This window comes from Suillus fuscotomentosus (genome assembly GCF_016647785.1).
Source record: "Suillus fuscotomentosus strain FC203 chromosome Unknown F5891scaffold_39, whole genome shotgun sequence".
Classification (NCBI taxonomy): Eukaryota; Fungi; Basidiomycota; class Agaricomycetes; order Boletales; family Suillaceae; genus Suillus; species Suillus fuscotomentosus.
This window is the reverse complement of record NW_024539551.1, coordinates 356669-370945: the sequence shown is the minus strand read 5'-3', so window position 1 is coordinate 370945 and position 14277 is coordinate 356669. Positions and strand designations below refer to the sequence as shown.

Genomic DNA, 14277 nt, shown 5'->3' with positions numbered 1-14277 from the left:
TCCCCCATTTGGAGTCGGTGTGAACTGGGGTAGGGCAGTGCAAGTAGTCAGGCCGTTCTGGCTGAGAACAGACCTGTTCATGTCAGCCAGAGCTAGATGATCTAGGATGGCTTGTTCCTCAGCGGTGGGTTCATGTCTGGCTTTGGGGCTTGGCGGGGCGCTCATTTGGTGATCACCTTTGGAGTTATTCGGTGCATGGATTGAACTCACGAGGTCACTGTTCGGCGATTTGTCGTTGTCAACATGGGACACTGTTACTTTAAAATCCTGGTATACGAGGAGGTCAGGTTGGAGTGGATGCACATGGTTCCCCTGAGGCGTGGGGGTAGGTGTGTCAGGGGGGGAGTGTGGGCTTGGGGGGGGGAGGGTGGGGAGGGTGGGGAGGGTTTATACAGTATCAGGTCCATGGCTTGTTCTAAGTTGATGTCTTCCTGTAGAGTGTCAGGAGGAAAGTACTTTGGTCCTGAGCGGGGGGGTTGTGGATTAGGACAAAGAGTGGTGGGGTAGGGGCGGGAGGCTTGAGATACTGCCTTAATAGAAGAGGGTTCCTTGTCTTTCATGTCTGCTGGGACGAAGATAGTGAGTGGGGTCTGCAGGTTTTTATACTTCTGTTTCTAGCGCAGCTGGTTGAGATTAGGGAGGCGGATTAATTCGGCGAGGGCATCGTGGCCAGGTTTAGTTCAATTTTGATTGAGGCAGTGGTCTAATAAGACTTATTGTCGCTGTGATTTCTCAAGGGGGGCAATTTAGGCGGTGTTGTGTGTTAGTATGGGGCATGGTGTGAGGGTGGATCTTTACATTTGGGTGTGATTGGCGTTATCTTTTGTATTCTTGGTGAGTGTTGGTTGTCGGTTGTCCTATGATGATTCGGTTCAATGTTCATCGATAGGTGTTGCATGTGGGGTGTGTTTCAGGTGTGTTGGTTGTTCTGTTGTTGTTGGGTTGCTTCATTTGGGTGATGAGGAGGAGGATGTTCATACATATGTTTATTGTTTTATTGATGTTATAAGTTTTAATGGCTGTAATTTTTATGAGTTTAATCGAGAAAATGAGGAATGAGTAGGCATTACAGTTATCAAAAAGCTTAAATGTGCAAAATGAGTGACATCAGCGCCACCCGCATACCAAGATGGGTTAGATAGAAATGAAGAAAAAAGAAATTCGGCAAGCATCTTGAATGGTCAACCAACCTCAACATGCCACGGAAGCACCAGTGAATGGAAATGCTCTATACCGCTACCTATGTGTGATTGACTGAAGTAGCGCTGAGCGCTCCACCGCTGATTGTGGCGCCGTTCAACGGGTCACAGATGGTCACCGAAGTCACAACGAGTCACAACAGCGCATCTGCCACCAAAATGCCTACTCCTCCTTTGATTGTCTGAAAATTGAGATTATAAGTGGAGCGTTCTGATACTATAGCACATGCTTGCAAAATCACGGAACAGTCTTCGCTACTTGTACGTTGCTGCAGAGTTATGAGGCAAAGATGTGTTTTTGACCTCTTAGGTCACGTGATGAACCAGAGTATGAACGAGGCCTATCTTAGGAATATCTGAGTCTCACCAGTTTACTGGTGGCCATTATTGGTCGATCATTACGCCTTTGGTTTTTTCAGGGTTAGAATTCTCGTTGCATTCATGTAACGTAAGCCATGCCTTTTTGCTCTCCCCCTCTGTGTTCCTTGCTGTCTATCTGTTATAAGTCGTTTCCTGTAGTTGTCGCTTTTTTGCTCATTGGCCGCCCTTGTTCCTTCAGATCTCTCGTAATCATGTCGTCGACTTTGCGCAAAAGAATTCTTGCACATAGTACGCACCTGTGCTTAATCTTGATGTCCACCCCATGATGTTGCACACGAAACGCCCTCATACCCAGTTTTTTATGATCCTTCATACCACCCAATGTATCACTGCAATCTTTTTTGTAGCGGACCCCTGCAATTCATGCATGCCTTGAGCTGCCAAATCCACCTTTCCCTCCATGTTGTCTCTGTCAAGAGTGGTCCGTCCGATGTTCTGGTGTGCCTGGGACACAACAACATCTTATTTTCATGCGCTCGTTCTAAGGTGGCGTCATACACGCACTAGTACTATGTTCCAGTCCTTTGCCCATCAGCCTAGCGCAGTCCTTTCGGACACGTATTCGTCTCTTATAGCTGCATTAAATGCTGATCCTGTCTGGTTTCTCGTACACCTTCGTGCCACGCGGCGGAGCGGACTAAATCCAGCGAAATTCCATGTGAACGGGACTGAATGGGCGGCGTTGGCCAGAAAGCCTGTAACGGAGGCTTGTAAGATGGAAGCCAAGGTCAGTATGTCTGATGGTGTTTAAGGCAGCACCGCGGTAATATGGTTATGAGTATCTGATCGTCATTAGTATTAACTTGATTGAGATATCCATCCACAATACCCGCCTCAGTCATTTGCGTAGCATCCTGGGCTCGTAGATGTGGCGCTCCCTGCGGCACAGAAAACAGGGCTGTGAATCCGTTGACTACACCATTGACATATCAGAATCTGAAGAACAATTCACTCAGAAAATGCAACCATCTCTGGGGATGATCCGAACGGTCTATTTTCACGATCTCTGCACAGAAACATTCTATGGGAGGGCGGTGGTAATTTTTCTCTGAGACCAAACAATACTCACTGTATCAGCATGACCTAATATTCCGTTTCATCGGCTACGATATGTAGGCAGTACAAGGCTATGTTTTGCGACAGAGACTCACTTCCCCGTGCCTGGAAGAGCGGGTGGTTTGGCTCAGAAAACCGGACCAAGTTTGATAAGTCCAAATACTTTTAAAGGCACAACGAGTCGGCGCGCCAGTCGGGGACCATGTATTGCTCAATGATTATGGTAGTGAACTCGGCAGTGGGCCCTTTATTTTCCGAAAGTGAGTACTAGTGTGAGAGACCGGGCGAGCGAAATATAGGATGTGGGCTACAGAATGATGAATGCTGTAGACGCTCGTGTTAAAGTTCAATAATAGGGCACGACGTACGAAAATGCTGATGCATATGATATGCAGGTAAAGAATCGTTGGAGAGAAGATTCAGAATCAATCCATAAACCTAGTCCAGCAATGGACTTGCATTCTATAGGAACACGGCAATAAAAATATCAATCTTTTTCATCGCGTCGCAACCTGTCACAATGGGTGTGAAGTGGCGTGGAACCAGGGATAATGCAGTGGCCAGCGCTAGTATATGAAGATGCCGGTACCGATTCTATATGTCATACCATAAGTTATACTTAAATCCGAAAAGCCACTTGGTAAAAATAGTCACGGCTCTTACACTGGATGTCACAACAACAGAAAACTAGGACGAAAGGGTCTTCCTCGCGCTTTGGGTCATCATGAGGCCTGATGTAGCATTTTTCGGAACAGCTTAGCATCCCCGACCTTGCGCCTCGGGTCGTGAAGCCTGATGTAGCGTTGAACAGCCTAGCATCCTTACCCGTACACAAGGAGCGCTCATCTGTAGACAAGGTCCAACTGATTGGTCCTTGGCAACTCGGAGTATGCATATGTGCCGCGGAGTTGGAAACAAGATTATGGAGGCTGGTGTTTATACTTCAAACCCCGATATACAACGTCAAAGTTTGAACAAGCTACACACTGCACAAGTCAAGTAAGTAGATTGCAAGACCGTCAACCTACCCTTCATCAGCTTATATTCATTATAGTTATTTGCTTGTTGGATTAAATTTCGCTAGTGGCCAACTCAAGCTTGCCCACAGCGCGCTACAACCTTTCAACCGTGTATCGATCACAAGTGAGTCTCCAAACAACCGAATCAGAAATAGTTTCGTGACCTATGAGAAATTGCAGTGGCAGTCATACACTGACAGAAGTTCCTTTTTTAGAAAAAAACTTTAGTCATTGTCTGTTGGGGCCTCGCACAATACCTATTGTTAACAGAAGTATTATTTTGTCATTATTAGTGTGTTTCAAGTTGAATGCAGTACTTATTTTGTCTTTTAGCACCCTTCGTGCAATGTTGAGCTGTCATCGTATCCTCCGTCAATTATTACCGTCTCCCGGATCAGGGTTTCTGGCCAAAGATCAATGACCATGGGCATCCCGCAGCATACTACTACTTGCCAATTCGCACTATTTGCGATGAAATCCTGTGGCTCCATTTTTGGTATCCACTTCCAACAAAATGCTGACGCGCTCACGGCCAAAGAGTTCTGATATAAAGGGGCCCATAAAGTGTCTAAACGATATCATTGTCTCCCATTTCTAAGTCGTCTAATCCTTGCTCAATGGCCATTCTCTCCGCTTTAGTTTTGGCCACTATCGTGACCGTGGCTCGAGCCCAGTCTCTCACCGTTCTAAACAAATGCTCTGAATCTGTTTTCTTGTACACGAGCACTAGCTATGGTTCTATCGACACCAACGTCAACATTGCTCAAGGCCAGAGTGCAAACCTAGGCATTAGCTCCAACTGGGATGGCGCTATCAACGTCGGTAAGTGTGTAACTCATCTCGCCAGCTTTTCGCTGACCGCGCCACTAGGTACTGGATGCAACAGCGACGGTACTACGTGTACCACTGGTGGGCCTACCTGGGATGGTAACACTCCCTTCAGTAGAGCCGAATTTAACTTTGTAAGTTCCCGTCGCTGGTATTGAGATAATTACTGACTTAAACGTAGTACGCAATCCCTGGAAGCGTGACATACGATCTCTCGTTCATCTATGGGTATAACGTTGGAATGGAGATTTCCTCCGCTGATGCGAGTTGCGATGCCTTCGCTTGCACGATCTCATCTGGCTGTGTGAGTGATCCATCTGTGTTGACATTATCCATATTCATAATGTTTTAGCCCGTTCCCGGACCTGGATCCGACACGTGCTACTCCCCGTGCTGCTCCTCTGCGAGCGCGTGCAGCGGTGGTGCTCTTCCCGCCGGCGGCGGAGGCTGCGTTAACAACGAGGGCCCTGGCCCCAACAGTCCTTTCTACTATGACACTTGTTATAATGCCTATGCATTCCCTGACAATGACGGCGCGAGTATGTGTTTTCATCTTACTGCCATCGGTACAGTGGGCTGATAATTATCGTTCAGATGGCTATGTTCCTGCTGACTTTGTCGTGTATACTTGTGGGAACACCGATATCACTCTTACTCTGTGCCCTGGCATAACTTCTCACTACACCTAGTAGATATAGGCGATGGGTGGCTATTTATGTTGTAAATTGGAGCTGTCGTATTCGTTCGATACAGCGTGGTTTCTTGGTGCTAATCTTGTCGGTAGTTGTTTGTGGGTAGCAAATTATGTCTATATGTATGTACTTTGAATGGAATCGGTTCGTATATGATTGTCAAATTCAATCGGCGCGTTGTGACACGCTCTTGCATATGTGCCGGTGAAACCCTGCTCATGATTTTCTTGGCTGACGATCTGTGAGAATATCAGATTATCAATTGTAATGAAAGTCTTCATTTCAATCTACATGCTCATTGGCGCTCACTAACACTGCCTACTACCTCGTACAGCCTTGTGCCTATACGATTGAACTCAGGGGCTGCGTCCGGAAACTGCCGAATTCAAACGCCGCTTATTACCTTGTGGAATATGATATTTCTTCGACTTGAACAACGTGCTACTCTGCTTCCATCTATTGAACTAATTACTTGACGTTCAAGTATCTTATATGGCTCCCATTAGGTCTGAAAGGCAGAAAAAGCCATATACTGTAAGTTTTGATTTCGTAGCAGGTGTCTTGTCTGATTCATCGATGCCCTCAGCGTTCTCAAGGGTCTGATGGCCATTGGGTCCATGACAGAGCTCCGCTTCAATCAGCAAAGGCAAATACACCAGCCAACACTGGTTCAACTACAAAGCTCATCGTATCCAACCTACACTACGAGATCACGCCTAAAGACTTGGTGGTAAGTATTTTATGCCGCCCATGACTAGAAAGCGCCTTATTTCCCATTCCAGTCCATTTTCGGACAAATAGGCACGCTCGTTCGCGAGCCTTTGATCAGGGTACGATGATTCCGAATTCGAAAACATCCCATCACCTCCTACTCGGATTTTTATTTCGCTCGCATGGACCGGACAATGCTTGTGGATGATTCGGATCGCTTTCGCTTCTGGCTCATATAACTGAAGATGACAACCAAACTGAACCTGAAATCCGCTTTTCATTTTTAAAGTACGACCGCAGTGGACGTTCATCTGGTGTGGCAGTTGTATCGTTCGAGACACCCTTGCAAGCAACACGTGCCAAGAGACAGTTCGATGGTAAACTTGCCAAAGGTATGTGTTGATATTCGATGGTTTGAGTGTGCAGTGTGGCCTGGATGTGTCCTCATTTAATCGTTTTCTTCATTATGTAGGACAATCTATGGAAATCACATTTGACACCGCGCCATTACGAACATCCTCGCTCTTGAGTAGGATTGAACGACCTTCATTGGCAGAGCGCTTAAGTGGCGGTGCTGGAGTGAAACAGCAAGCAGGGTAAGGAGTGGAACACCTTTGGCACTGCTTCTAACTGTATCTTTGTGTTCTCAGTACCGGTTCAACTCGCACGCGCCAACCACGATCCGCGAAAGTTGCTTCGTCATCGAGGGCAAAGGCTCCAAAGCCTGTGCGATCTAGAACCCCCACGGCAGAGCAGCTTGATGCTGAACTCGACACTTTTATGGCTGATGACAAAGGTGTTACAGGCAAGAAAGCAGCAACTACTGCAGAGGATGTCGAGATGGCGTGACGGTTTTGTGTCAAGTATCTGTACATAATGAATGTATGCTATTATATATCGGGCTAGTTACATGCTTTTAGTGTTCTGAATATGTCTCAGTGCTGAGTGAACGGAGCGATTTATGATTCCGAAATACATAGATCGGCTCTGATTCGGGTCTCTGACTAGGACCCCGCAAACTGGTGGCCGAAGCTTTTTTTAGACCGTCCGAATCGTCGAGCTCGCGGTCCTTGCGCACTGCGCAGCATCCTATACCAATTTTTTAAATCTAGTGCCCGTGAATGCGGCCATCTCTTTGAGTCCTGTCTGTAACTCTCGACACCAATCTCGCTGCCGTTTCTTACTGGTACCTGCAGCCTAGTTATGCTGTCGCCGTCACTCGATTTTTTTTGTGGGCAAAAGCGCATCAAGACTGGGCGGCGAGTCCGCACAAGATCTGGCGCCAGATCCCTGTCGCGCTCACAGTCATCATCCCTTTCCTCATTGCATCCTCTCCTCCTTGTCAGTCATCGCTATTGGCGCGGTCTTCACTTTCTTTCTTTAGTGATTTCCATTGCATCCTTGATTTTTCCTTCTGCTCCTAGCTTGCAGCTCCGCACTACATACATGTTCCTGTCGTTAGTGATGTTACATCCTCATTTCACCAGCAAATCAAAAGATGCGAGAAAGTTGGTTCATGATGAAAATTTCATCATATATAAAACATTGTCGAAGAGATGCTACACTACACACCCAAGTTCTGTATGGAAAAGGATGGTGGACACGAGAGATGGTGCGTGAGGAGCCAAAAATTGGTGTATGGAGCGCTGCACCAAGACTGTACTAGTGTCGTTAACTGTAGTGATTCCAATTGTGGTCTTTGTGGGAGATATGTTTTTGAAAGACAGAAGAACCCATCTATTTCGGAATCGTAACAAGTCACTAGTACACACTAGTGCTAGTGAACGTCCGCTTTGCATTCCACGTCACACGGCGCGTTCTGAAAAATGTCCAATTGTGTTCGGTACGGTATTACAATAAAGACATGACTAAGTAAAACAGGATTATCTGCAATACATCCGTATCAAGTCCATTATGATTTATTACTTTTATGATCCTGCGTAATCGTGTAACGTTCCTCAACGCCAGCACGTATCGTGGCAGACTGGTCTTCCGTGAGTAATACAATGTCGTATTGTAATAACTTGAATGAACCTCCCTGGGGAAATCCGCGCTTACGAGTTTCCTCATCGTCTACAACGTCCTTTAAGTTCTGAAAGACAAGTGTCAAACCAAGTGGCCTCAAAGAAACTCAGGAACCTAGACATACCACTACCAACGATTTCTTGACACCGAAGACGCAATCGCTTCTTAGATAGTCGCAGCCTTCTGGATAAAATGCTGTGACCAATTTGTGGAAACCAGGGGCTTCGACCATCATGTGTAAATGATTTGGTCGCATGTTGTGCCGGCCAAGAAGGAGAAGAAGTTCACCAACAGGACCCTGTTGGGGACGACATTTTCAGTGTAAGATCACATAGCCATGAAACATCGACTTACGTCTCCAGGAATTGGGTACGCCACTGGCACAACAGCACGATAGCCAAATTTACCATCGTCGTCGGAGCGTAGGCGACCTCTGCAGTCGGGATGTGAGCGGTCTGCGTATTGAGTGTCATAAAATCCTGACGGAGATAATGAGTATGAACCGTGAGATAAGATTTGGAAGGAGCTAACCATGGTCATCGGTCTCCCAAGTTTCAATGATGGCGTTGGGGATTGGCAGCCCGTTGGTCGTCAAAATCCGACCTTCGACGTACATGTAATCTCCTTTTCCTTCAGACGCAATCGATTCACCAAAGTCCACTGCGAGTCGATTTATAAATAGATGTGCACTGGAATTGCTTGCAACTCACCATCCGCAGCATCTTCAGTGTAGAATGGACCCAGGACACTGTTTTCGGTTGCCCCTCCTGCAACGGGATTGTTTAGTGCGTCGACGAGAGCAGAAACACCCAGGACATCTGATAGTAGAATGGTCTCTTGACGCAATGGTGTGCACTTTTGTCCAGTGCGCGTCAAGAAATCAATTGCTGCCATCCATTCATCTGTGGTTAGACTGGGGACAGTCGTGGCGTCAGTCGAGCGCTGGAGATATAGCAAGAAGAAAACATGCCTGGTCTCATTGACGAACTGGTGCAGGTGCTTGACCAGTGCCTTGAAGATGAACCTGTGGCGTCTGCATGCATACAGTATGTTATATGTGACCCGTTTGCGGTTGAAGTACTCATGGCACGTACGGATTCGGCGTTAGCTCCGTGAGTTTCTGAATGTTGGCGGTGATGATCTCTGGTCTATCAGGTAACTAGTGCCTCGTCAGAAAGAACCTGTGAGTACCACGACAACGACTGACTGGCAAGTGGAAGCTTGGAGGAGAAATGCCGTTCGAGGTGGCCTTGACTTCCGGTGCGTCTGACATGATGTGGAGTTAGAGAAGGTTGGGGTAATGCCACGGTCCGGAACATGATGGGATTATATAGTGTGACGGATATATAATGATACTTAATATCTGGATGGTCCGGATCATTAGTGCAATGGGCTGGCAGCGCCTCGATTATGTAGGACCATAATTATTGAAATATATATTATGATGTTCCATCTTGATCCCGTCGTAACCGTTTATCAATTTTACGTAGCTTCAGTCTCATGCCATTACTCGTTCTCATACTGCCATGCAATCACTGTCTGGCTTTCAGTACTTGTGAAAGTCGTTGTCTTGATGATGTGGCCAGGATTTTAGTCAACTGATCACGATGGGCCTGGGGCCACGGCACAGGGAATCCGAGGTGTACACATTTCCGCGAGAAGGGTTTTGGCAAACGCGAACGCCGGAGTGACCAGCTTCCAGGCTATTTGTCACCCTTCGACCAATTCCCAGAAGTTGCTCCAAGGTACGAACATTACTCATGATCCTTGGCGAGGAGCCCATCTTCGTCCCTAACACGACATTTTAATTTGTTCAGTAATGCTTGTTCCACCCTTTTGCTGACACCATCTGTTGACGCATAGGCTCTCAACACTGCATCTGCTCACTCCCCTGAATATCATGTTTCGAGTCAGTTCAACGCCCTCAAACTCGTTCGACAACAGCCTATCTTTGATCTCGAGTGTGAGAGATATGCAGATATAGGACGAGGCTGAGATGCACAGACCCTTACACAACCCTCCCTACCCGCATGACATTAATATCGCGGCTACATCCGTCGGTTATCTTATAGCTTGCTTGAGGTGTATGTTAGTCCATATATCATTTATACCATAGGTTTCTCACTTGCAATTGTCGGAAATGACCCGTAAGTAAAAATAATGCAGTGTAGAATATAATTTTACACTTTGCCCTTTCAGGACCACTCCCACTGCTAGTGATATCCATTGACATACCTTACCGTGCGGTATTTGGATTATGCGCAGGCTTCGCTTGATGCTACCGTTCCTGCACTTCACAGATCCCTCCTTACCTTGTTTCCATAGGCACTGATTTGGGCACTGATGAGCCAAATCTCTGAACCTGACGCTACTAATACTGTGACTTGCCACAGGGACAGCGGTGTCTCCTTATGTTACAACATCAACGTACGATCGGACGGACAATTGGTGTCCACCACGAAAGCCCCCTCAAAAAAGTTTCATTCAACCTTGTTGGATTCATCAACCCTGTGACTCGATGCTATACTTGCTTACGATTCTGTCAAGGACACCACGTACAAAACAACGTAACTACTTGTTACACAATAACCAAAGATCCGCGGTCATAATGCGACGGTCGGTCATACTTTCATGTTAGCAAACTCGGTCAGGAATTTCTCTTGCGCTTCAACTACAACCTTGACGTGTTCAAGGGAAAGCGGTTCGTCCCTAAAACCACAAGTATAAGTACTGGAGCATACACCATGCAGAGAGATGCCATACGATGACATAGCCAACGCTTGCGCGGTCCGCACAAGATTCTTGATAGTACGACCTAATTTTTTTGGAACGTCAATGGCAGGGCTTCAGATATAAAAAGCAGTGCATACCGTTGAAAGGCTTCGCAGCCAGTTCTTTCAGGTCGGCAAGCGAAACATAGCATTGCGGTTCTTGTCCTTCAAGTTTGACAAACTCATCCGGGCTCTGCCGTCCGTCTTCAGGCTGTCCACTGCCACCCCACAGTTCGCACCCAGCAAGCTCAAAGAATTTGCGCCAGATGGTCAAACGGGCGTCAACATCCAGCTCTGGGTACTTCACGGCTTTAACAGACGTCAGGTGATGAAACGATCCTTAATAGGCGAGGTAGTCACCAATGGAAAACCGGGATAAGAAGGCTTCGTCAAAGGCTTGGATACGATTGGTAGTCAAGAAAAGGACACCGCGATGGTACTCGAGGACCCGAAGAGCAACAGAAACGAGAGCGTTTCGCTCCAACTTCAAGAACGTTCAAGTATACCAATTTGCAAGAGATGTATAATAACGGACCTCATGAAGACTCCTCTGCTCCAGAAATACCTAAGGGCGCAGTATATGGAATGAACATAACACGTAGACATCGAAACTAACTCACATCAGCTTCGTCAATGAGGACGACTGCATCCCATGTTGTTGCAAGCTGTGACAAGGCTACGATTGAGAAACAGCGAACAAAAATTTGAGCTCACGAACCTTCAGAACATCACCCAGCTTTGTCTCCAATTCAGCGGGTACAGTCGAAAGCTCAAGTGAACTGAGAACATAGAGTGGTCGTTTCAAGTGTTCGGCTACAGCTTCCGCGGTCAGGGTTTTGCCTGTCCCAGGTGGACCATGTAGGAGCGCAATCTGGAAACTTATTGGTGACACCAGAATCATCCACACGTAAAAGTGTCCTCACCAATCCTCCACCTTTCCCAGTAATGACGTCAGAGAACACCTCCTTGGATGTATTGGTCGTCTTCGTGACATTGACGAGCCCTTTGACAAGAGTCTAATGAACTATCAGAACCTGATCCTTCAAGTTCAATTGCCAATATTTCTACCTTTGTCGATTTATCAAGAACGAGATGGTCCCAAGCATGTTCATCGAAATGGATCTCCTCAAGTTTACGAACGTCAAACGTCCCCCAAGACTGACGCAAGATTAGTGGCACGAGGGTTTGATGAACATGTCAATGATACATGCCTTGCGAGGGATATCGAAACCATATACTTTCACTGGTAAAAGGCACAGTTGGTCTTCTGGGAACTCTCTAATGTCATTATCAGCATAACATTCACGAGCACTAGTGAGAACATACAAGGATTCCGGCTGTGAGTTGTCACCGCTAACGGAGACTTTCGTGAATCATTGATCATGATCGGTAACAAGACGGCACATACGCGCAAGGGGAACCAGGACGAGAAAGATGTACGTTGCCATCAACAGGTGCACGTTGATATCTCCTTGGACGCGATGGAAAATCATCATAATCACTAAACCTCGAATTAACATATCGGTCATGACATCGACATCAGAGGGTAAATACCATGATGACGCCGGCGCTCTGTCGCGGTAGCCATTGTGATCAATGATCACGCGGCGCTGGGGCAAATTCGTCAAGCTTCATGAATGTGAGTGACGAAGAGCTTACGCCGTCATCTTTGAATGATAGATCAGCCAAACATAATGGGATACTGAGAAATACGCACATGACTTGAAATGAATGCCCGACGCAGCAGTATACAATCTTCCGCGCTCTTGGGGAATGAATGTAGGAGAGTACATCGTTATTCATTATAAAAACCACATACCGGTCAATTCATCGTGTACATCATCTTGCATGATTTTGCACTGAAGATCAGACAATGCCTTTGTCCCCTGCAATCCTATCGGTGAAAAGCAGTGATAGTGGTAAGAAGGTCCAGCTTACGGGGTAACGAGGAATGCTAACACATCTCGTCTCGTGGACATATGCATTGCCATCCCACGTCATACCATAGCCATCAAGGTTAAGGGTACTGAGAATCGGAGTCATGACAAAAATGAACAAAAATATTGGCGGAACATGCTTGCCCAAAAGACGAGTCTCTGCTTGTGCCATCTAGTACGAAAGCCATCTAGTTCATATAAGTCGCTCAGTACAGCATCGAGCCAAATATCCTGACTGACCTTATTCCCCAAAGACTCGTAATAGTATTTCTCTCCATTCTTGAAGTAGTACATGAGAAGATCAAACGAAATGTGGTTATAAGATAGCTCTAATTCCAGGCGCTTGGATCTGGCAAAGCGGGGATGAACATCATTTGATTTTGCGACACAGAAATTCTCACATGGGCTCGAACTCTTTCTCAACCAAAGGTATGAGAATGTCCAATTGATTAACGAGATCCTCGAGGTACTGCTGGGCATCTTGCATGGTTTTCTGCGCTGACGTGGAGTGTTAGCTGATGGCTAATGCAAGAATTATTGATAAAATGACGCATACGGGTCAGCGAGTCCAAGCGGCCAAGATCGCGCGCTTTTGTCTTCAACTCCTCCCCTGAAATATTAGACAAAGCTGAACGTGCATCCAAATGGTGGGCCTTGAGCTCGTCGAGTTTGAAGACAAAGTGGGTGAGAGGCGATTCCGGATTTGGTTCGAAAAATTCGTCGCCAATAGCCATGCTAAGAAGATGGGATGAGGATTTGCAGAAGATACTCATAAATCACCGACCGCAGGAAATCAATCAAGACGGTGCTGAAATGACTGAAAACTACATCAGGTTCCACTGTGAAAAGATCAGCACAAAGCCGGAGTTTAGAGCGTATGTCGTACCGTCCCGCTTAGCATACCGGTTATTGACGTAAAAGTAATTATCGAGATCCTCGCGAGGCGGCGCAGGCTGAACGGATGATGGGTCATATGGCTTCCAAGCATATTGCACAAGCGGAGCACCCCATCCTTGCTCTGTTCTACCCCATTCTTGTGCGGGAATTGAATTATCTGCCTTAGCCCATATAAAGTAACGGCGCAGGTAGTGGTGTTCAGCCTTCTCCGTTTTTTCAGGGGACGGGCACTCAAGGATATTCTCCTGCGAGGAACGTCAGGACAGAAATTCACGAAGTATCAGCTTGACCTACTGCTAATGCCCCAGGGATTGCTGGCTCATTCGGCTGCATGATTGCTGCTGTTACGGATAAGCTCACTATGACAAAGTACAGACGAGGGTAGAGGGGTGGTAGCAGTCATAATCGCCGTTTTTATAGTCGTTATCTCCCACATGAGCCCGTTCAGATACGCCCAAGCCATGAGGCATAATTATTTATTACCCTTGATGCTAGAAGATGGTATTCTGGGTTTGGAGGCTGGGCGCTTTGCAAGCGCTCCGTAGATAGCAGTATGTGACCAATGATAGATGTCCGACCCATCAGAATGTACAGGCTTGAGCGCTTGGGGCGTGACTAGGATAGGGACGCACTGGCAGGTAATTCCCATAGATGCAGAGAAGCGGACTTATTGATTACTAATCCTGTAGATTCGAACAATTGAACGCGTCAAGAAGACTATTTGCGTCGCCTCGGTAGTACATAGAGTGGTAAAGTTTCCC

General features: G+C 46.7%; 4 protein-coding genes across 4 annotated transcripts; 2 read left to right on the top strand and 2 right to left on the bottom strand.

The window, feature by feature from the left end:
* Nucleotides 1-4220: 4220 nt before the first annotated feature.
* On the top strand, nt 4221-5344 carry F5891DRAFT_1043629 (Osmotin thaumatin-like protein). The gene is made up of 5 exons (XM_041362155.1): nt 4221-4477; nt 4526-4617; nt 4665-4787; nt 4836-5022; nt 5078-5344. Exons 1-5 carry the CDS (start codon nt 4273-4275, stop codon nt 5170-5172), a joined length of 702 nt encoding a protein of 233 aa, XP_041224064.1. The 5' UTR covers nt 4221-4272; the 3' UTR covers nt 5173-5344.
* Nucleotides 5345-5612: 268 nt separating this feature from the next.
* On the top strand, nt 5613-6817 carry F5891DRAFT_1043626 (uncharacterized protein). The gene is made up of 6 exons (XM_041362154.1): nt 5613-5709; nt 5762-5905; nt 5958-6005; nt 6176-6278; nt 6359-6482; nt 6537-6817. Exons 1-6 carry the CDS (start codon nt 5668-5670, stop codon nt 6733-6735), a joined length of 660 nt encoding a protein of 219 aa, XP_041224063.1. The 5' UTR covers nt 5613-5667; the 3' UTR covers nt 6736-6817.
* An 886-nt stretch (nt 6818-7703) lies between these two features.
* Nucleotides 7704-9313, bottom strand: F5891DRAFT_1043618 (Intradiol ring-cleavage dioxygenase). The gene is made up of 8 exons (XM_041362153.1): nt 9119-9313; nt 9006-9070; nt 8882-8944; nt 8622-8824; nt 8443-8571; nt 8266-8390; nt 8036-8209; nt 7704-7978 (listed from the first exon to the last, which is right to left on the bottom strand). Exons 1-8 carry the CDS (start codon nt 9182-9184, stop codon nt 7799-7801), a joined length of 1005 nt encoding a protein of 334 aa, XP_041224062.1. The 5' UTR covers nt 9185-9313; the 3' UTR covers nt 7704-7798.
* A 1114-nt stretch (nt 9314-10427) lies between these two features.
* Nucleotides 10428-14271, bottom strand: F5891DRAFT_1043613 (P-loop containing nucleoside triphosphate hydrolase protein). The gene is made up of 24 exons (XM_041362152.1): nt 13811-14271; nt 13506-13761; nt 13404-13458; nt 13176-13354; nt 13021-13117; nt 12860-12968; nt 12764-12807; nt 12621-12708; nt 12502-12568; nt 12400-12447; nt 12342-12349; nt 12237-12292; nt 12091-12183; nt 12009-12035; nt 11894-11960; nt 11751-11840; nt 11606-11698; nt 11401-11553; nt 11303-11347; nt 11218-11247; nt 11043-11166; nt 10782-10991; nt 10675-10726; nt 10428-10620 (listed from the first exon to the last, which is right to left on the bottom strand). Exons 1-24 carry the CDS (start codon nt 13847-13849, stop codon nt 10533-10535), a joined length of 2118 nt encoding a protein of 705 aa, XP_041224061.1. The 5' UTR covers nt 13850-14271; the 3' UTR covers nt 10428-10532.
* Nucleotides 14272-14277: the final 6 nt, after the last annotated feature.

Bases quoted from the DNA above. Each gene is read 5' to 3' on its own strand.
- F5891DRAFT_1043618 (XM_041362153.1), bottom strand. From the start codon at position 9,184: ATGTCAGACGCACCGGAAGTCAAGGCCACCTCGAACGGCATTTCTCCT. The intron at 8,825-8,881 runs GCATGTTTTCTT...GACTGTCCCCAG, and splicing joins CAGTTCGTCAATGAGACCAG to TCTAACCACAGATGAATGGA. The intron at 8,572-8,621 runs GTGAGTTGCAAG...ATCGACTCGCAG, and splicing joins CACTGAAGATGCTGCGGATG to TGGACTTTGGTGAATCGATT.
- F5891DRAFT_1043629 (XM_041362155.1), top strand. From the start codon at position 4,273: ATGGCCATTCTCTCCGCTTTAGTTTTGGCCACTATCGTGACCGTGGCT. The intron at 4,788-4,835 runs GTGAGTGATCCA...ATAATGTTTTAG, and splicing joins GCACGATCTCATCTGGCTGT to CCCGTTCCCGGACCTGGATC. The intron at 5,023-5,077 runs GTATGTGTTTTC...ATTATCGTTCAG, and splicing joins CCCTGACAATGACGGCGCGA to ATGGCTATGTTCCTGCTGAC.
- F5891DRAFT_1043626 (XM_041362154.1), top strand. From the start codon at position 5,668: ATGGCTCCCATTAGGTCTGAAAGGCAGAAAAAGCCATATACT. The intron at 5,710-5,761 runs GTAAGTTTTGAT...CGATGCCCTCAG, and splicing joins GGCAGAAAAAGCCATATACT to CGTTCTCAAGGGTCTGATGG. The intron at 6,483-6,536 runs GTAAGGAGTGGA...TTGTGTTCTCAG, and splicing joins GGAGTGAAACAGCAAGCAGG to TACCGGTTCAACTCGCACGC.
- F5891DRAFT_1043613 (XM_041362152.1), bottom strand. From the start codon at position 13,849: ATGCAGCCGAATGAGCCAGCAATCCCTGGGGCATTAGCA. The intron at 13,118-13,175 runs GTATGCGTCATT...ACTCCACGTCAG, and splicing joins CCGCTTGGACTCGCTGACCC to CGCAGAAAACCATGCAAGAT. The intron at 11,248-11,302 runs GTGAGTTAGTTT...CTGCGCCCTTAG, and splicing joins TCCTCATTGACGAAGCTGAT to GTATTTCTGGAGCAGAGGAG.